This window comes from Toxotes jaculatrix, chromosome 17 (genome assembly GCF_017976425.1).
Source record: "Toxotes jaculatrix isolate fToxJac2 chromosome 17, fToxJac2.pri, whole genome shotgun sequence".
Lineage (NCBI taxonomy): Eukaryota > Metazoa > Chordata > Actinopteri > Toxotidae > Toxotes > Toxotes jaculatrix.
Genome location: NC_054410.1, coordinates 21,091,792 through 21,112,047, shown reverse-complemented (window position 1 = coordinate 21,112,047; position 20,256 = coordinate 21,091,792). Strand labels below are relative to the sequence as shown.

At 45.3% G+C, this 20,256-nt stretch overlaps 1 protein-coding gene and 18 non-coding genes across 19 annotated transcripts; 1 reads left to right on the top strand and 18 right to left on the bottom strand.

Moving 5' to 3' along the window:
* Positions 1 to 1,875: 1,875 nt before the first annotated feature.
* On the top strand, positions 1,876 to 20,168 carry dglucy (D-glutamate cyclase). Its single transcript, XM_041060535.1, has 15 exons — positions 1,876 to 1,965; positions 3,324 to 3,418; positions 13,101 to 13,254; positions 13,896 to 13,982; positions 14,360 to 14,516; positions 14,904 to 15,054; positions 15,185 to 15,307; positions 15,525 to 15,731; positions 16,341 to 16,458; positions 16,915 to 17,057; positions 17,229 to 17,328; positions 17,424 to 17,572; positions 17,881 to 18,000; positions 18,238 to 18,398; positions 18,951 to 20,168. The coding sequence occupies exons 2-15, from the start codon at positions 3,331 to 3,333 to the stop codon at positions 19,110 to 19,112; spliced, it is 1,920 nt and encodes a 639-aa protein (XP_040916469.1). The 5' UTR covers positions 1,876 to 1,965; positions 3,324 to 3,330; the 3' UTR covers positions 19,113 to 20,168.
* LOC121197824 lies at positions 3,915 to 4,033 on the bottom strand. Its single transcript, XR_005896280.1, has one exon. It is a non-coding gene; the product is annotated as a 5S ribosomal RNA (ribosomal RNA).
* On the bottom strand, positions 4,362 to 4,480 carry LOC121197822. The gene has a single exon (XR_005896278.1). It is a non-coding gene; the product is annotated as a 5S ribosomal RNA (ribosomal RNA).
* LOC121197821 lies at positions 4,809 to 4,927 on the bottom strand. The gene has a single exon (XR_005896277.1). It is a non-coding gene; the product is annotated as a 5S ribosomal RNA (ribosomal RNA).
* LOC121197820 lies at positions 5,256 to 5,374 on the bottom strand. The gene has a single exon (XR_005896276.1). It is a non-coding gene; the product is annotated as a 5S ribosomal RNA (ribosomal RNA).
* LOC121197819 lies at positions 5,703 to 5,821 on the bottom strand. Its single transcript, XR_005896275.1, has one exon. It is a non-coding gene; the product is annotated as a 5S ribosomal RNA (ribosomal RNA).
* Positions 6,150 to 6,268, bottom strand: LOC121197818. The gene has a single exon (XR_005896274.1). It is a non-coding gene; the product is annotated as a 5S ribosomal RNA (ribosomal RNA).
* Positions 6,597 to 6,715, bottom strand: LOC121197817. The gene has a single exon (XR_005896273.1). It is a non-coding gene; the product is annotated as a 5S ribosomal RNA (ribosomal RNA).
* LOC121197816 lies at positions 7,044 to 7,162 on the bottom strand. The gene has a single exon (XR_005896272.1). It is a non-coding gene; the product is annotated as a 5S ribosomal RNA (ribosomal RNA).
* LOC121197815 lies at positions 7,491 to 7,609 on the bottom strand. The gene has a single exon (XR_005896271.1). It is a non-coding gene; the product is annotated as a 5S ribosomal RNA (ribosomal RNA).
* LOC121197825 lies at positions 7,935 to 8,053 on the bottom strand. Its single transcript, XR_005896281.1, has one exon. It is a non-coding gene; the product is annotated as a 5S ribosomal RNA (ribosomal RNA).
* On the bottom strand, positions 8,382 to 8,500 carry LOC121197814. The gene has a single exon (XR_005896270.1). It is a non-coding gene; the product is annotated as a 5S ribosomal RNA (ribosomal RNA).
* Positions 8,829 to 8,947, bottom strand: LOC121197813. Its single transcript, XR_005896269.1, has one exon. It is a non-coding gene; the product is annotated as a 5S ribosomal RNA (ribosomal RNA).
* On the bottom strand, positions 9,276 to 9,394 carry LOC121197842. Its single transcript, XR_005896294.1, has one exon. It is a non-coding gene; the product is annotated as a 5S ribosomal RNA (ribosomal RNA).
* Positions 9,723 to 9,841, bottom strand: LOC121197841. Its single transcript, XR_005896293.1, has one exon. It is a non-coding gene; the product is annotated as a 5S ribosomal RNA (ribosomal RNA).
* On the bottom strand, positions 10,170 to 10,288 carry LOC121197826. The gene has a single exon (XR_005896282.1). It is a non-coding gene; the product is annotated as a 5S ribosomal RNA (ribosomal RNA).
* LOC121197835 lies at positions 10,617 to 10,735 on the bottom strand. The gene has a single exon (XR_005896287.1). It is a non-coding gene; the product is annotated as a 5S ribosomal RNA (ribosomal RNA).
* On the bottom strand, positions 11,064 to 11,182 carry LOC121197823. The gene has a single exon (XR_005896279.1). It is a non-coding gene; the product is annotated as a 5S ribosomal RNA (ribosomal RNA).
* Positions 11,508 to 11,626, bottom strand: LOC121197812. The gene has a single exon (XR_005896268.1). It is a non-coding gene; the product is annotated as a 5S ribosomal RNA (ribosomal RNA).
* Positions 20,169 to 20,256: the final 88 nt, after the last annotated feature.

Here is a 20,256-nt window from a genome sequence, read left to right as displayed (position 1 = left end):
GCTAGTTGCACCTGTGTTTGTCTCACTCCATGGACACTTTGAGACAAACAACTGGGTGTAACTTGGGTGAAACCTAAACTGGGTCATAGATTTATTTATTTGCTCATCTTACATTTCTATACTCCAATTATTTGCTCCACATCCCATTCACTTGAATTCTTCTTATTATATATATTATTATATATATTATTATTGAAACCTCAACAACAGGCAAAAACAAGCATGTGTTCCCTGTTTCAGTGCAATCTCCAGCCAACTCCAGCAGATTCACAGATCAGAGTTCACCTTCAGTTCAACTCTGACCTAGCAAATGTGTTTTGTTTTAACCATGTCCAAGATCGTCACATAACCTTAACTGTGTGTTTACTATTGTATTAAAATAAAAATCAGGCTGGTAGACAATGCAAGACAGTACTTTATGAAGAATTTCCATAATATTGTGCAGTTGTGATAACTTGGTGTAAATGCTGCAAATACAAAGAGAAGTAGTTTATGAAATGGTTTGACAACAGATGAAATAAATAAATTTACTGGCAACTATTTATATAGTTAATGGACTGTTGATTTTGCAGTATTTGTTTTTGGACTGTTTATCAGTTTGGGCCTGCAAGCTTCAAGCAGCCTAACCCTGTTGGCTGCTACACTCACACGACATACTCCTCTCACTGCAACACATATCCACATATTCCTGTTAATCATTGTGGTGCAATTAACCATCAGTGTTCTGCTCATTCTTTTGCTGCATGCCTGCTGCTGCACCACTCACCTGTGAGCTATGCTGCTGCACAGCAGCATTCATCTACAACAGAGGTGGCATGTTCCACAAAGGGCCGTGTGGCTGCAGGTTTTTGTTCCAACCAAGCAGCAGCACACCAGGCTTGACTCATTTAATCAGCTGATCTCAGTCTTCAGACAGTTGATTGGTTAAGCTGTATGCTCTTGATTGATTGGAACAAAAGCCTTCAGTCACATGGCCCTTTGTGGAACAGTTTGGACCGGTCTGATCTACAGGCTCTGAGTCTAGCCTCTCCCCAGAGGGGGGAGGTTAGTAATGTTGCTGAGCAACAATAGGTGAACTGAGCTCAGTGTTTCCATGTGGGGAACAATGAAGTCAGAGCCTACATGCCAAACATGGCATGTTGTACAACTGCAAATTAGTCCATTTGCTTGTATTGTTTGATGCTGCCGAATTTCCCCCTGAAAGGAATCGTCATTTCATCCACAATGTTCTTCAGGGAGCACCTGTAGGCATTTCTCTCTGAAAGCATCAAGCCATGGTCTGAGTTTCCAGAGTTTGTCAGAGTTTTATTCCATCTCAGACACAGTTAGATTGTTCACAAAATGTAATGATGTCAACAGAGACTGGAATCTGTTCCGTGGCATTACATCTGAGACAGGACAATATCGTGTGTCTGCTTCCCAGTACATGCGGACTCCAGCTATTTGGACAATCTTCAGATACATGCCAGTCATCTGCTCTATTTTCTTTGTGTTGGTGTTTATTGATGCTCTGTTTTGCTTAAAACTGTACCGATTGGTGTTATCTGCCAGAGCCTAGATCATGTCCTCTGTCACAAACTTCTGAAAGTACCCCAGGGGTGTGCGGAGGGAGGGGACACCATTCGTGATATCCTAACCTTCAAACATTATCACGTTTAAAAACGTAATTTAATTTTTTTTTTTTTTTTTTTTTTTTATGTATGTAAACTCTTAAGTAAAGTGTGTGGGGTTATTTTTTACACACACACACACACAATGAATGGATCAAAAACGCTTCTCAATAAAAGTTATGAAAAAAAACAAAAACAAACGAAGAAGAATAAAAGCAAGCTTTATTGTGAAGGCAGGAAATCACACAAATCAAATAGCCGAGCATTTCCGCTGCTCTGTAAACATTCAGTGTTGGCAGCAGTGGCTCGTAGATTCTCAATTTGTCTTAAAGACACTGAAATAACGCTTTATAAGGTAAAATAAAACAACAACAACACGGATACACAGCACTAAATACGGTTAGGGTTCTAAGTATTTTCTCTGTAGCTAACAAACAGCGTAGTGACTTCGTTAATACTGGCAATAAAATACTACCTGATTTCTGTAACGGTACCAGATATGAATCTTTTTGCCAACTAAAAACACTACCTAATATTTGGATTGAAACATTTGGTTCCGCAGTTGATTTGATAGACGAGCCTTAATGTGTTTTTAATGAATTGTTGTGGATAAATGTAGCCACGGTTTGTGTAGCTAACTTCCTGTAGTACGTTTAAAGTGAGTCTAACTAGCAGGTACTTGTTGAGGTCACAAAGGGACCTTCTGCACCTACAGACCACACTAGAGCACACATGAGACTAAAAGACATGTAGAATTGTTTCACACGAAGGTGAGTCCACACAGACCTTACTTCCCTCGTTTGTCCTTGGTATATGTCCTTTTATTAGGGGACTTTGTATAGGAAGAAAGCAGCTTCTATGACTTCTAACACTAAGCCTTTAAAATCATCAGTGTAGTTTTATTTCAATGTGATCTGCTTAAACCTCTTCACTGTTGTGGTTGTTTCTGACCTGGACAACAGATATTTGTGTCGCAGATGTTTGGTATGTGCTTCTCAGTCTGATCACATCCAGTCATGTAAGAGAGGACGTTGATCAAAGTTCTCTAATATTCCCAGTGATGGACTTTTCTGTGCACAGAAGCAGGTTTTTTGTCCATACTTGTGCAGTCTTCATGGTATATGATGTGAAATGTTGTTTCTTGCTTTCAAACAGCTCACTCGGCATAAATTTCTCACACTTCAAATATCCAGTTGGACTACACATGTGACTGATCAGCCATGATACACGTTATGTTACATCCTTATTACAAGGTTATTGAAAGACTACAAGAAACACAGAAACAATTATGATGTGATGACTCTGTTGCAGAGTTTATTGTTGTTGTTGTTAGTATAGGCCTTTGTACCAAACTGAACGCAACAGCTTGAACCAGCAGACTGAACTAACTACTGAACTACAGGCAGTCAGAATGTGTTCACTGTCAACAGACTTGGTGTACTCAAAGAGACTCTATGTACTTGGTGTGAAAGGATTAGTACATTTTAAAGAAGGTGGTGCCCTCATTGTTGACATTTAATGTGTCCAGTGAAATCACTGATTCCTTAGCTAGTCAGACAGCTGTCTCTATTATTTAGTTGCCTGAATCCCACAAAATTACGTTTGTCCCAAACAGGGTAAATTAAATATTAAAACAATGAAGAATTTTAGATTTTGGAAAAACACTTATTTGTGTGTGTGTGTGTGTGTGTTTTTTTTTTTGCTGATGTTTAGGTGAAGCATGCTGACTGTTGGCAGAGCTGCAAGACATCCTCTCACATATCCTCTCACATATGTTAGGAGTATCTCAAAGTCTGCCATGTTCTCAGGTAAAAGACAAACTACAAACATACTGTTTCCCTTTGTCTGTTTGTTTTACGGCTGTGAGAAATGACCAAAATCTCATATCCTCATATAGGTCTTTCCGTACCTAGATATCAATAAAAATCACAATATAGCACATTGTCTATCTGACACTGATATAAATGAAGCAACCTTGAGTGATGTGTTTTCAGCTTGGTATTGTCTACCCTGGGCCATCTGGGAGCACCAGCTCATCAAACCCCCTGTTTCTCAGCCATGTATACTGGAGTGTGTGCAGATGTAACCTACAACTGCAGCCGTTTTCTCCATCCATCTTTATGATTCTTGTGATTTTCCTTCCATGAGTTTTGGCTTGACGATTCAACTGCACTTTTGTGGCTCTCATCCATGCTCTCTCTCCATAGTGTATGCTGCTGTGAAGCTGCTGTTCATCCAGTCTCTGTCTGCTCTGAAGCAGCAGCAGCCACAGCGCCCTCTGCTGGTTGTAAAGGGAAGTGAAAAAGCTTACAGCACCTGGTATTCCCAGGCGGTCTCCCATCCAAGTACTAACCAGGCCCGACCCTGCTTAGCTTCCGAGATCAGACGAGATCGGGCGTGTTCAGGGTGGTATGGCCGTAAGCGAGAGCACAGCTCTCAATTAGGCCTTTTATAGCTCATGCAACGCCACCTGCTCCTACATCTGTACACGTAGTCACTGCTGGCACCGCGTTCTGAGTGATTCGTGGCTGTTGTGTGATGTTTCCTGCGCTTTGGGAGACATCCTTTCAATCTGATGTATTTCCTGTTCGAGCCACAAGTGAGCAGCAGCAGCAGAAAATGTGCTGAGCCGAGTATATTGGCTGTGTATGGCCAAAGCTTCTCCAACAAGCTGCTGTTCATCCAGTCTCTGTCTGCTCTGAAGCAGCAGCAGCCACAGCGCCCTCTGCTGGTTGTAAAGGGAAGTGAAAAAGCTTACAGCACCTGGTATTCCCAGGCGGTCTCCCATCCAAGTACTAACCAGGCCCGACCCTGCTTAGCTTCCGAGATCAGACGAGATCGGGCGTGTTCAGGGTGGTATGGCCGTAAGCGAGAGCACAGCTCTCAAACAGGCCTTTTATAGCTCATGCAACGCCACCTGCTCCTACATCTGTACACGTAGTCACTGCTGGCACCGCGTTCTGAGTGATTCGTGGCTGTTGTGTGATGTTTCCTGCGCTTTGGGAGACATCCTTTCAATCTGATGTATTTCCTGTTCGAGCCACAAGTGAGCAGCAGCAGCAGAAAATGTGCTGAGCCGAGTATATTGGCTGTGTATGGCCAAAGCTTCTCCAACAAGCTGCTGTTCATCCAGTCTCTGTCTGCTCTGAAGCAGCAGCAGCCACAGCGCCCTCTGCTGGTTGTAAAGGGAAGTGAAAAAGCTTACAGCACCTGGTATTCCCAGGCGGTCTCCCATCCAAGTACTAACCAGGCCCGACCCTGCTTAGCTTCCGAGATCAGACGAGATCGGGCGTGTTCAGGGTGGTATGGCCGTAAGCGAGAGCACAGCTCTCAAACAGGCCTTTTATAGCTCATGCAACGCCACCTGCTCCTACATCTGTACACGTAGTCACTGCTGGCACCGCGTTCTGAGTGATTCGTGGCTGTTGTGTGATGTTTCCTGCGCTTTGGGAGACATCCTTTCAATCTGATGTATTTCCTGTTCGAGCCACAAGTGAGCAGCAGCAGCAGAAAATGTGCTGAGCCGAGTATATTGGCTGTGTATGGCCAAAGCTTCTCCAACAAGCTGCTGTTCATCCAGTCTCTGTCTGCTCTGAAGCAGCAGCAGCCACAGCGCCCTCTGCTGGTTGTAAAGGGAAGTGAAAAAGCTTACAGCACCTGGTATTCCCAGGCGGTCTCCCATCCAAGTACTAACCAGGCCCGACCCTGCTTAGCTTCCGAGATCAGACGAGATCGGGCGTGTTCAGGGTGGTATGGCCGTAAGCGAGAGCACAGCTCTCAATTAGGCCTTTTATAGCTCATGCAACGCCACCTGCTCCTACATCTGTACACGTAGTCACTGCTGGCACCGCGTTCTGAGTGATTCGTGGCTGTTGTGTGATGTTTCCTGCGCTTTGGGAGACATCCTTTCAATCTGATGTATTTCCTGTTCGAGCCACAAGTGAGCAGCAGCAGCAGAAAATGTGCTGAGCCGAGTATATTGGCTGTGTATGGCCAAAGCTTCTCCAACAAGCTGCTGTTCATCCAGTCTCTGTCTGCTCTGAAGCAGCAGCAGCCACAGCGCCCTCTGCTGGTTGTAAAGGGAAGTGAAAAAGCTTACAGCACCTGGTATTCCCAGGCGGTCTCCCATCCAAGTACTAACCAGGCCCGACCCTGCTTAGCTTCCGAGATCAGACGAGATCGGGCGTGTTCAGGGTGGTATGGCCGTAAGCGAGAGCACAGCTCTCAAACAGGCCTTTTATAGCTCATGCAACGCCACCTGCTCCTACATCTGTACACGTAGTCACTGCTGGCACCGCGTTCTGAGTGATTCGTGGCTGTTGTGTGATGTTTCCTGCGCTTTGGGAGACATCCTTTCAATCTGATGTATTTCCTGTTCGAGCCACAAGTGAGCAGCAGCAGCAGAAAATGTGCTGAGCCGAGTATATTGGCTGTGTATGGCCAAAGCTTCTCCAACAAGCTGCTGTTCATCCAATCTCTGTCTGCTCTGAAGCAGCAGCAGCCACAGCGCCCTCTGCTGGTTGTAAAGGGAAGTGAAAAAGCTTACAGCACCTGGTATTCCCAGGCGGTCTCCCATCCAAGTACTAACCAGGCCCGACCCTGCTTAGCTTCCGAGATCAGACGAGATCGGGCGTGTTCAGGGTGGTATGGCCGTAAGCGAGAGCACAGCTCTCAAACAGGCCTTTTATAGCTCATGCAACGCCACCTGCTCCTACATCTGTACACGTAGTCACTGCTGGCACCGCGTTCTGAGTGATTCGTGGCTGTTGTGTGATGTTTCCTGCGCTTTGGGAGACATCCTTTCAATCTGATGTATTTCCTGTTCGAGCCACAAGTGAGCAGCAGCAGCAGAAAATGTGCTGAGCCGAGTATATTGGCTGTGTATGGCCAAAGCTTCTCCAGCAAGCTGCTGTTCATCCAGTCTCTGTCTGCTCTGAAGCAGCAGCAGCCACAGCGCCCTCTGCTGGTTGTAAAGGGAAGTGAAAAAGCTTACAGCACCTGGTATTCCCAGGCGGTCTCCCATCCAAGTACTAACCAGGCCCGACCCTGCTTAGCTTCCGAGATCAGACGAGATCGGGCGTGTTCAGGGTGGTATGGCCGTAAGCGAGAGCACAGCTCTCAAACAGGCCTTTTATAGCTCATGCAACGCCACCTGCTCCTACATCTGTACACGTAGTCACTGCTGGCACCGCGTTCTGAGTGATTCGTGGCTGTTGTGTGATGTTTCCTGCGCTTTGGGAGACATCCTTTCAATCTGATGTATTTCCTGTTCGAGCCACAAGTGAGCAGCAGCAGCAGAAAATGTGCTGAGCCGAGTATATTGGCTGTGTATGGCCAAAGCTTCTCCAACAAGCTGCTGTTCATCCAGTCTCTGTCTGCTCTGAAGCAGCAGCAGCCACAGCGCCCTCTGCTGGTTGTAAAGGGAAGTGAAAAAGCTTACAGCACCTGGTATTCCCAGGCGGTCTCCCATCCAAGTACTAACCAGGCCCGACCCTGCTTAGCTTCCGAGATCAGACGAGATCGGGCGTGTTCAGGGTGGTATGGCCGTAAGCGAGAGCACAGCTCTCAAACAGGCCTTTTATAGCTCATGCAACGCCACCTGCTCCTACATCTGTACACGTAGTCACTGCTGGCACCGCGTTCTGAGTGATTCGTGGCTGTTGTGTGATGTTTCCTGCGCTTTGGGAGACATCCTTTCAATCTGATGTATTTCCTGTTCGAGCCACAAGTGAGCAGCAGCAGCAGAAAATGTGCTGAGCCGAGTATATTGGCTGTGTATGGCCAAAGCTTCTCCAACAAGCTGCTGTTCATCCAGTCTCTGTCTGCTCTGAAGCAGCAGCAGCCACAGCGCCCTCTGCTGGTTGTAAAGGGAAGTGAAAAAGCTTACAGCACCTGGTATTCCCAGGCGGTCTCCCATCCAAGTACTAACCAGGCCCGACCCTGCTTAGCTTCCGAGATCAGACGAGATCGGGCGTGTTCAGGGTGGTATGGCCGTAAGCGAGAGCACAGCTCTCAAACAGGCCTTTTATAGCTCATGCAACGCCACCTGCTCCTACATCTGTACACGTAGTCACTGCTGGCACCGCGTTCTGAGTGATTCGTGGCTGTTGTGTGATGTTTCCTGCGCTTTGGGAGACATCCTTTCAATCTGATGTATTTCCTGTTCGAGCCACAAGTGAGCAGCAGCAGAAAATGTGCTGAGCCGAGTATATTGGCTGTGTATGGCCAAAGCTTCTCCAACAAGCTGCTGTTCATCCAATCTCTGTCTGCTCTGAAGCAGCAGCAGCCACAGCGCCCTCTGCTGGTTGTAAAGGGAAGTGAAAAAGCTTACAGCACCTGGTATTCCCAGGCGGTCTCCCATCCAAGTACTAACCAGGCCCGACCCTGCTTAGCTTCCGAGATCAGACGAGATCAGGCGTGTTCAGGGTGGTATGGCCGTAAGCGAGAGCACAGCTCTCAATTAGGCCTTTTATAGCTCATGCAACGCCACCTGCTCCTACATCTGTACACGTAGTCACTGCTGGCACCGCGTTCTGAGTGATTCGTGGCTGTTGTGTGATGTTTCCTGCGCTTTGGGAGACATCCTTTCAATCTGATGTATTTCCTGTTCGAGCCACAAGTGAGCAGCAGCAGCAGAAAATGTGCTGAGCCGAGTATATTGGCTGTGTATGGCCAAAGCTTCTCCAACAAGCTGCTGTTCATCCAGTCTCTGTCTGCTCTGAAGCAGCAGCAGCCACAGCGCCCTCTGCTGGTTGTAAAGGGAAGTGAAAAAGCTTACAGCACCTGGTATTCCCAGGCGGTCTCCCATCCAAGTACTAACCAGGCCCGACCCTGCTTAGCTTCCGAGATCAGACGAGATCGGGCGTGTTCAGGGTGGTATGGCCGTAAGCGAGAGCACAGCTCTCAAACAGGCCTTTTATAGCTCATGCAACGCCACCTGCTCCTACATCTGTACACGTAGTCACTGCTGGCACCGCGTTCTGAGTGATTCGTGGCTGTTGTGTGATGTTTCCTGCGCTTTGGGAGACATCCTTTCAATCTGATGTATTTCCTGTTCGAGCCACAAGTGAGCAGCAGCAGCAGAAAATGTGCTGAGCCGAGTATATTGGCTGTGTATGGCCAAAGCTTCTCCAACAAGCTGCTGTTCATCCAGTCTCTGTCTGCTCTGAAGCAGCAGCAGCCACAGCGCCCTCTGCTGGTTGTAAAGGGAAGTGAAAAAGCTTACAGCACCTGGTATTCCCAGGCGGTCTCCCATCCAAGTACTAACCAGGCCCGACCCTGCTTAGCTTCCGAGATCAGACGAGATCGGGCGTGTTCAGGGTGGTATGGCCGTAAGCGAGAGCACAGCTCTCAAACAGGCCTTTTATAGCTCATGCAACGCCACCTGCTCCTACATCTGTACACGTAGTCACTGCTGGCACCGCGTTCTGAGTGATTCGTGGCTGTTGTGTGATGTTTCCTGCGCTTTGGGAGACATCCTTTCAATCTGATGTATTTCCTGTTCGAGCCACAAGTGAGCAGCAGCAGCAGAAAATGTGCTGAGCCGAGTATATTGGCTGTGTATGGCCAAAGCTTCTCCAACAAGCTGCTGTTCATCCAGTCTCTGTCTGCTCTGAAGCAGCAGCAGCCACAGCGCCCTCTGCTGGTTGTAAAGGGAAGTGAAAAAGCTTACAGCACCTGGTATTCCCAGGCGGTCTCCCATCCAAGTACTAACCAGGCCCGACCCTGCTTAGCTTCCGAGATCAGACGAGATCGGGCGTGTTCAGGGTGGTATGGCCGTAAGCGAGAGCACAGCTCTCAAACAGGCCTTTTATAGCTCATGCAACGCCACCTGCTCCTACATCTGTACACGTAGTCACTGCTGGCACCGCGTTCTGAGTGATTCGTGGCTGTTGTGTGATGTTTCCTGCGCTTTGGGAGACATCCTTTCAATCTGATGTATTTCCTGTTCGAGCCACAAGTGAGCAGCAGCAGCAGAAAATGTGCTGAGCCGAGTATATTGGCTGTGTATGGCCAAAGCTTCTCCAACAAGCTGCTGTTCATCCAATCTCTGTCTGCTCTGAAGCAGCAGCAGCCACAGCGCCCTCTGCTGGTTGTAAAGGGAAGTGAAAAAGCTTACAGCACCTGGTATTCCCAGGCGGTCTCCCATCCAAGTACTAACCAGGCCCGACCCTGCTTAGCTTCCGAGATCAGACGAGATCGGGCGTGTTCAGGGTGGTATGGCCGTAAGCGAGAGCACAGCTCTCAAACAGGCCTTTTATAGCTCATGCAACGCCACCTGCTCCTACATCTGTACACGTAGTCACTGCTGGCACCGCGTTCTGAGTGATTCGTGGCTGTTGTGTGATGTTTCCTGCGCTTTGGGAGACATCCTTTCAATCTGATGTATTTCCTGTTCGAGCCACAAGTGAGCAGCAGCAGCAGAAAATGTGCTGAGCCGAGTATATTGGCTGTGTATGGCCAAAGCTTCTCCAACAAGCTGCTGTTCATCCAGTCTCTGTCTGCTCTGAAGCAGCAGCAGCCACAGCGCCCTCTGCTGGTTGTAAAGGGAAGTGAAAAAGCTTACAGCACCTGGTATTCCCAGGCGGTCTCCCATCCAAGTACTAACCAGGCCCGACCCTGCTTAGCTTCCGAGATCAGACGAGATCGGGCGTGTTCAGGGTGGTATGGCCGTGAGCGAGAGCACAGCTCTCAAACAGGCCTTTTATAGCTCATGCAACGCCACCTGCTCCTACATCTGTACACGTAGTCACTGCTGGCACCGCGTTCTGAGTGATTTGTGGCTGTTGTGTGATGTTTCCTGCGCTTTGGGAGACATCCTTTCAATCTGAAGTATTTCCTGTTCGAGCCACAAGTGAGCAGCAGCAGCAGAAAATGTGCTGAGCCGAGTATATTGGCTGTGTATGGCCAAAGCTTCTCCAACAAGCTGCTGTTCATCCAGTCTCTGTCTGCTCTGAAGCAGCAGCAGCCACAGCGCCCTCTGCTGGTTGTAAAGGGAAGTGAAAAAGCTTACAGCACCTGGTATTCCCAGGCGGTCTCCCATCCAAGTACTAACCAGGCCCGACCCTGCTTAGCTTCCGAGATCAGACGAGATCGGGCGTGTTCAGGGTGGTATGGCCGTAAGCGAGAGCACAGCTCTCAAACAGGCCTTTTATAGCTCATGCAACGCCACCTGCTCCTACATCTGTACACGTAGTCACTGCTGGCACCGCGTTCTGAGTGATTCGTGGCTGTTGTGTGATGTTTCCTGCGCTTTGGGAGACATCCTTTCAATCTGATGTATTTCCTGTTCGAGCCACAAGTGAGCAGCAGCAGCAGAAAATGTGCTGAGCCGAGTATATTGGCTGTGTATGGCCAAAGCTTCTCCAACAAGCTGCTGTTCATCCAGTCTCTGTCTGCTCTGAAGCAGCAGCAGCCACAGCGCCCTCTGCTGGTTGTAAAGGGAAGTGAAAAAGCTTACAGCACCTGGTATTCCCAGGCGGTCTCCCATCCAAGTACTAACCAGGCCCGACCCTGCTTAGCTTCCGAGATCAGACGAGATCGGGCGTGTTCAGGGTGGTATGGCCGTAAGCGAGAGCACAGCTCTCAAACAGGCCTTTTATAGCTCATGCAACGCCACCTGCTCCTACATCTGTACACGTAGTCACTGCTGGCACCGCGTTCTGAGTGATTCGTGGCTGTTGTGTGATGTTTCCTGCGCTTTGGGAGACATCCTTTCAATCTGATGTATTTCCTGTTCGAGCCACAAGTGAGCAGCAGCAGAAAATGTGCTGAGCCGAGTATATTGGCTGTGTATGGCCAAAGCTTCTCCAACAAGCTGCTGTTCATCCAATCTCTGTCTGCTCTGAAGCAGCAGCAGCCACAGCGCCCTCTGCTGGTTGTAAAGGGAAGTGAAAAAGCTTACAGCACCTGGTATTCCCAGGCGGTCTCCCATCCAAGTACTAACCAGGCCCGACCCTGCTTAGCTTCCGAGATCAGACGAGATCGGGCGTGTTCAGGGTGGTATGGCCGTAAGCGAGAGCACAGCTCTCAAACAGGCCTTTTATAGCTCATGCAACGCCACCTGCTCCTACATCTGTACATGTCGTCACTGTATATCTTCAGCCTTGACGACTGACTCTACTCAATCTTTAACACCTTGGAATTCCAGGTGCTGGAATCTATTTTCCAAATACTTTCATCCTTTACTGTATTCCTCTCTTTTAATAGGTCTCCCTTTACCTTGCACACTGCCTCCTATATCAACTTGAACCACTATATTTTTTCAAAGATTAACTCCTCCCAGTTCTTCTTTGCTCAAATATTAAGCCTTGTGAAACAAACAATAATTGACCAGCACCAGTGACCCATTACTGTATCTGGTCTGGAAAAGCCAGTGTGGCTGCCACAGCAAGTTTGAGTTGCTTACAGCAGCGTGTGTTCTGAGATGGAGTACTCTGTTAGTTTAAATTGTCTGAGTCCTGCTGAATTGAGGCTGTTAATCAGGCAGAATGATTCCAGAATAACCACCACGACGGGATTAGCAAAAGGTAAGAGCCAGTGTGTCCCCTACAGTGCTGCATGTGACACTGGGGCTAAATGATTTGAGGAAAATATCTCATTGGTGAGGAAAATATCTCATTGGAATTTTTCTTACCAAGATGTCAATAAATGTAAATGTACTTTTAGATTAGTCTCTATAAACTACAGGCTACAACTGTTTGTATAGAAATTAAGTACTAACTACCATCACAAGCCTCAAATCAAACAAGGCAGCTGCTTGTTGAGGAGCTTCAAATCTAAATCTAATTTTCTACAGAAAAATTAACCAATTTAGCACACATTTATTAAGATAGAGCATTACTGGCTATACTATAGTTGACATTACTTTATAATGTTCAAATACAATCATGGCAGTCTAAAGTTATTATTGATAACTGCTGTAAGTTTACTAGCTGACTGCTTTTAAGACACATCTGACAATGTTCTGAGCTCTGAATCTTGGAGCTTTCATTAAAGACACTGTTCAGCAGCTGTCTGTTAGCCACATGATGCAGATTGGTTTTTCTTCCTCTACAAAACCATCTTCACCTAAAGTGTGCAGAGTCTAACATTCAGACAGTGACCACATTAACCACACAAACCTGTAGCTTGGCTCACTCACAAAACTTTTTTTGTACTTTGTACTTTTGTACTTTCTTTTGTGATTTTAACATGTATCTATGTTCTTTTGTTATTGTAGTGATTATAATGCATGTAGCACTTGTGCATTGTCTATGGCAAACTCCTACCCTTGGATCCATTCTCCAATAGATTATAAATCCTGTTCAGCCAGCTATCCATTGACAATTATACACGTATTCTACGCACCTACATTTGACTATGATCTGTTGCATAACTGCTTGCACTATTAAAGATTGCAAATCAACCTGTGTTCTCTAGTCCCCTGTTTTAACTTTGGTTTATCACCTTAACATGCATAAAATGTGTGTATTTGTGTGTCTGTATTAGGCTACCAGCAGGCTAATGTCATCATCCTGCCCAATCATCTGGCCAATGACTTCGAAGCCTTCTGTCGCCATAATCCCGCCCCCTTGCCACTCCTTTATCGCAGCCAATCACAAGAGACTTCCTGCCTGCCTCTGGCTAGACACACTGACATAAGGTAATGCATTCTCATACACTGACCATTCACTGAGCAAGCAGCTCACAACTCAACATGTTGTTTCAGGATTTGTTTTGGTTATGTTTGTTCCCTCTTGTGATGAATGATTTTCTGTAGTGATCGGACTGCTCCACATCTGTAAAAACAAATTGCAGCAGGTTTCACATTAACTCAGCATTAAGCATTTCAAGCATTGCAAGAAATGGGGCACATGTGAAAGTAATTCTGAAAAAGTATGGTATCATATAGTAGCAGTATTTTAAAAAATGAAGATTTTGACCATAGAGCCTAGAGCAGCACCTTTTTCTAAAAATGTGTGGTAGATAAATCAGAACCTTTCCTAAGATGGTCAAATGAGCTGACATGAAACCTTTAAAAGTGAGTTTATCTTTTGAAATGAACTAAACGTGGCTAAATTCATATAATGACTTCTTTGAGAGTTAAAAAACTTCTGAAGTGAATGAATGTTACATCGGAATTTGTTTTTCATGCTACTGATCCACCTCAAGAAGTGTGGCGATGGTCACATACTGTTCTTATTTCTGATCTCCTGTTAATTGCTGGCAGTCTCTTGCTGAGTGTGCACTTTACAAACCCCAGCATGTCTCAGGATGTGTGTTTCTGTCTTTCTTTGTCTTTAGGACAGATATTTCTCAGTACTGTGTGTATGAGAAGGGTCAACTGGTGAAAACAGTGTCCAGTCTGCAGAGTTACACCAATCAACCGAGGTATTTTAACTAAGATAAACAGACTCACTGATGGAGTGCTGGGTTCAAACAAACAGTGGAGAACTTTATCAGGAAAAATAAGAGGTGGAGGATATAAAGAGACTTTTTGGACACTTTGTTGTAGATGGATAAAATTCATATTTTTGTAAACAGTTAAGCACACATTTTTTTATGAGTTTTAACAAATCAAAGCTTCATAATGGATTTCCTGTCATGATCACACACTGCATTAATTTACTTTACTTGACTTTGTTTTTTTTAAGTCCTTTATTTAATAGTTATTTTTCATTGCAAGGCAAACTTCCCATAGGAATAAATAAAAATCACGTGTTGACTGCCTCATTTGGCCTCATTTGTCCCTTTTATCGTGCTCCCAGGATCACATCAGAGCAGCAGGCGGTGCATCGCAGCCATCAGTGGTCAGACATGGTGTGTTTCTATCTGGGCTGCAGTTTTGGCTTTGAGGGCAGACTGAAGGCAGCTGGAGTCCCTGTCAGGAACGTGGAGCAGGGCAGTAACGTCAGCATGTACAGGGTATGGTACAAATATCTACAAAGCAGAGATGAACTGTAGACTCTTCCTCACACCTTTGTCATCTCCTCTCCCCTTCCTTGATGTGCTATTGTAATAAGAAAAACAAGGGACATTCAGTAGCTGCAGGTAGGAGGAATGGGTTGCTGTGTTATACCTATGTTCTTGCAGAAGCATTATATAGCATTACTTTACGCACTGTTAGTCGTGTTCTTTACAAAATGAACGTAAATGTTGATTTGTGTCGTGTATATAACATTAAATGTTTGAATGAATTGTGCATTTTTTCTGTCAAATTTACTTGTATATCTTTGCCAAATGGTTATATGTATAACAACGCTGTGAATGCGGTGTGATCTGGACACCATGTGTGTGTGTGTTTGTGTCTAGACTGCAGTTCCCTGTGTTCCTGCAGGAGCGTTCAGCTGCCCTCTAGTGGTCACTATGCGTCCTGTTCCAGCTGCTATGCTGAATGCAGCGGTGGAGGTAACTTATCTCATTCCACAAGCACATGGGGCTCCTGTACACATAGGAGACCCAGGTATACACACACACACACACACACACACACATATTCTGTATACAGGATAATAACCATAACTCACCAGTACATCAGAAACTTGGCATACACTTCATGAACGTGTGTTTGTACATTCTGTGTGTGTGTGTAGCTTTCCTAGGCATACAGGACCTGTCCAGACCAGACTATGGGGACCCAGTAGAGCTGCAGCCTGGTGATGTCACTGTCTTCTGGGCCTGTGGAGTGACTGCTATAGAGGCAATACTCTGCAATAGTGAGCAATATGATTGGCTGGAGCTATATTCACTTCATAACCAATAGAACAGCAGTTGTAGGAAATGATGTCAGGGATGTTTGAGAGCGCTGAGACATCAAGACCGAAGTTTGAGATGATCTTTCTGCTTGTGTTCATATCAACACGCCCATATAAATGAAACACAATCAAAATGGTTAACAGTTAATTAACCAACATTGTGTTTTGTGTCTTTCAGAGCCTTCTTTAGCTTTCAGTCACTCACCAGGATGTATGTTCCTGACCGACATCCCAGACTCCTCAGACCTGCCATACACCAGACCTAGTCCTGAGCTGACCCCCCTCTGCTTCCTGGTATCCCACAATCCCTTGTTGTACAGCCTGGCGTCTCAGAGGGCAGTGGCTAGGATCAGACAGTTGGAGACGATTATTGGAGAGGACCCAGGTGATCATACACAAAGTGATTTCACTTTGGTTCCTAACTTAAAATATGTAAGTGCTGTGCTGGAGCTTTATCTGACAAGGAGTTATATTTCAGCAGTAAAACTAAACAAGTGCACACTGTCAACATTCTTAGTGCACATTTGGTGCTAACATTTAGGCTGTGATGTCAGTGATAAGTTGATTTACTTTGGTTGAACTGGCTCACTTACAGTGGCAGGAAAAAGGAAGTGGACCCATCTGCTTTTTCTGCATTAATTGGTCATAAAATGTGACCTGATCTTAATTTAAGTCACATGTAAAGACAAACAACAATCATTAAAAATGTTAAAAAAGTGTTAGTGGAAAAACTTAGTGAACCGTCAGATTTAGGAACAGGCCAAACCTCCTCAAACAAGTTCTATGATAACTGTAAGCTTCTCTGTTGGGTTAAGGTCTGGGCTCAGACTGGGCCACTCCTGAAGCAATGCTCATACAACAGTAAGAGTTACCATGACACACACGGTCCTGTGAGTTGTGGGCAGACACCAAGCCGCCCTTCCTCCCCTTGGAGTCAGTACCAAGTTGGCAAATTGCATATAGTGAATATTAACTTGTCACTTTCTGTCACCAGGTCAACGAGGGATCAAAGCTTTAGCCGTCCAGGATGAACTTCTTCACTCCTGTCTGGCACTCTCCCACTCCTCCTCTGTTGCCATAACAACTGGCTTCCCCACGCACTACATGCACAGGTGCCCACACATATACACATACACAAGTACTTGTATTAGAAGACCTGCACCTGCTTATTCATGCAATGATCCAATCAGCCAATCATGCGGCAGCAGTGCAATCAATAAAATCAATCAGATACAGGTCAGGAGCTTCAGTTAATGTTCACATCAAACATCAGAATGTTCTTATATTTTTGTCCTTCATAAAGTCTTGCTTCAGTATTATGCTGTCAAACCCTCATTTGCAACCACAGTGTCCCAGGGAGTAAATCTGATGTGACACAGTCATGTTGCTATGGATCAGAACCTCAAAGGAAAGTTTCCAACATCTTGTTGAAGCCAGACTAACCTCTAACCTGAGGTGGAAACACACAACCTTTTAACTGTAACATCATCTGTAACAGGTATCACATATTACGCTGGGTTTAAATTGTTCCCTTAAACTCCAGTTTGTTATCTGTGTTTCCCCTTTAGCCCTCCAGATGAAACAGACGGCCCACCGGGGGCCATTGCCATAGCGACGATGTTGTTGTCTCTAGGGAAACAGGTGACTATGGTGACGGACAGGAGAGCCCTGGAGATGAACCAGGCCATTATTGATGAAGCTGTGAAAACAGGTGGGAAAGAGTTTTAATTCAAATCTGTGAAACCTACTGCAAATAAGTCAACCTGCCTCCAGGCTCTAACAACCCATCATTGCTCTTATCAAAGCCCATTGGAATTAAATCTATTGTTAATTTTCAAAGAGAAAGACTCTGGTGGCTGTTATAACTATGATCCACTCCCAGGTGTTCTGAAAACTGCAATCCCATTGGTCACCTTTGACGACAGTGGCCCAGATGCCCCACTGCACTTCTTGTGTCACGATGGAGACCCCAGCAAGCCCAGGTTAGCTGACCTGTGGTATGTGTTTGTAGTAAGGCTGAGGACAAAGGGAAGTATCTTTAACCAGTTTTTATACCAGCTGTAATGTTTAAAACCAGATATAACCACCTTGTGGCGATAGAGCGCACTGGAAGGGCTGCAGATGGAAATTACTACAACATGAGAGGAATAAACATCAAACATCTGGTGGATCCAATCGATAACCTGTTCCTAGCTGCGAAGGACATACCTGGAATTCTCACTACAGGTAGGTAGCACACACTACATGTTGTTGTCTGCATTACTTTCTTTAAGTTGCCTTTTTATTCATATAGTTTATTGCAAATTGTAAACAAAAATGAATCATGTGTGTTAATGATCTATGTAGCCTATCAAACAAAGGTTTGTAAATGGTTCATTTATATTTAAGATACATGTAGGTGTGCTTGCTACTGATACCACTGGCTATAAATATAGTATTGGCCATATTCTGTTAACATCTACAGTATAAACTCTTGAACTTTGTTCTCTTAATTTGTCTGAGCTGAGCAGAGACTCCTTCCTCTGTCTCTGCAGGAGTCGGTGATGGTGGTAATGAGTTGGGGATGGGTAAAGTGAAGGAGAAGGTGAAGAGCCTGATGCCCAATGGGAGTCTCATAGCCTGTGACATTCCTGCTGACTACGCCATCACTGCTGGTATGGACTATAAGACACAACTAAAAAACACAACTAACACCCACAAGTTAAGGTTGTCAAGTCTAGTCATGCTTATTTAAGAAAATACAGACTAATTGAAGCCACAGTACATTCCTGGCTGATAACCAGGGCCATTCCTCATTTAGAGCCAATAACTATCCTTTGGGAAAAGCTAAAAATGCTCCCTGAACATCAGGGTTTTCTCCCACTGATGTCCCCTTGCCTCCCCGCCTGCAGGGGTGTCTAACTGGGGAGGATATGCTGTGGCCTGTGGGCTGTACCTGCTCCACACCTGCCCTTCACACCAGCGATACCTAAAGAAAGGCCTGGGAGTGGAACACACAGCCCCCCAAGAAAAGCTGCAGGACTGGACTGCTAACCTGCCATCTGTGGACAAGGTGACACACACACACACACACAATTCTGTTTTATTAATATCAGTTTTGTGTTCTATCTAAAGATTGAAGATCTCGTGCCCTTTACTCTCTGACCCCTCTTTTCAATTTCATTTACATCATGGAAGTGAAACATAGCAGGTAACTGGATGCACTGACATCTTTAGATTAAGATGACTATTGCATACCAATGCACAAACATGTGCCTGGTTACAGATCACCACAAATTAATAAACAACGAATTTAAAATACATTTCCAAATGATACAGTTTCAAAATAAAGGAAGCCAGTTTCACACAAGTTTATCAGAACTTTAAGCCTAAATAAATTTCCGATGGATCATGTTTAGTTTTTATGCATGAGGCTTAATAAATGGTTCACGTGTCACTCTGAAGCTGCTCACTTGAAGTGAAAATGATCACCTGACTCTGCAGTGTCAGGTGATCATCAAAGCTACCCGCAGAGCCAGACACTTCCCTCAGGAGTTGGTGGAAAGAAGAACAGAGCGAAAAGCGGAAAGAGTGAATATTGGACACTTGTCTCTCTGTCCTCCAGGAGGAGTCCTTTCTTTCCACTCTGGTGCGTTTTGGGATAAGAAGTGGGAAAACCGGTCACCTGGCCATGGAGGTGGATGGTTTGACCTTTCACCCCACACACTCTGACATAATCACCAGACTGCTGAAGGTCACACTAGGCTCCACCTCCCTGAACGCTTGATGAGTTCCTCCTGTGTGTTCTCAACAAGTGAATTATCTCTGTGTATTTTGAGTATTGGCATAACCTCAACACTAATCACTTAGAAGACTGAAACCATTGAGAGGTGATTGCTCATTTGGGTCACAACTTTCAGAATGTGGCACCAGACAGAGACACACACACACACACACATACAATCAGGGTGTCAGTGGGTGAAATTCTGTTTCCTCTCTATTCAGACTGCAGAAAGGATGTGAAAAAGGGAGCTGCGTGTGTGTGTGGTTTTAGATGCTGCCTTGGTTACCTTTCAGCCCTCTCCCTTCACTAACAGTGGCACAGCAAAGTAGACTCCAGTGAAACAGGCTCTCTTTCCTCTCCTCCTCTCTCCCTGTCTCTCTGAGGCTCTTTGCTGCCTCAGCAATGAATAAATCAGAGCTCTGATTCTATTTTCATGCCTTAAAAACCAGAAAAGTTTAAAAATACTCTCTGTAAATTCTTGCCATGCATCACTGCAGCGTTGCCGACAGATAGCGAGCAGCAGTTGATGTACGAACAAAGGTGATGATAATAATCTTTTGCACAGATTTTGTTACAACACTCAACACAATGCTGATTGTATTATCCATTAGTGCAGTGACACCCTGAGACTCTCAGACATGAATAGATGCTGGTATAACGTGGTTATAATATACCCCCTCCCAGTATTTCAAAACAGAACAAACTATGAAGCAGTGAAAGGCTAAATTATGTTCAACCAAACAGTTTGTCCAGGAGGCTTCCTCAGACACAGGAGCATCACTCCCAGTGAGGATGGCAGAGTTATTCTTTTCTAGGGAGCATCACAGCTAAAAAGGTATAGAATTATAAATGTGATATATATTAGAAATTATAAATCTGACAAAGGACTATGCATGCAAACACGTGTTTTGAAAATACTGGGAATCTGACTTTATAAAATGATTGTGTTCAGACATTCAATAATTGTTGATCATTGTGGTAAAGTGTTTAAGAAGTTGAAGCTTTGATTTAAATTTTGTTTTACAGATTCATGTCTTCTAATTTAAATAAAATATGTAAATAAAAATTTGTTTTGTTTTTTTTATTGTTGTATTATGGTGATAAAATCGGCACAGCAGTCCAGGAGGATTCTGTCCAATGGTGCCTG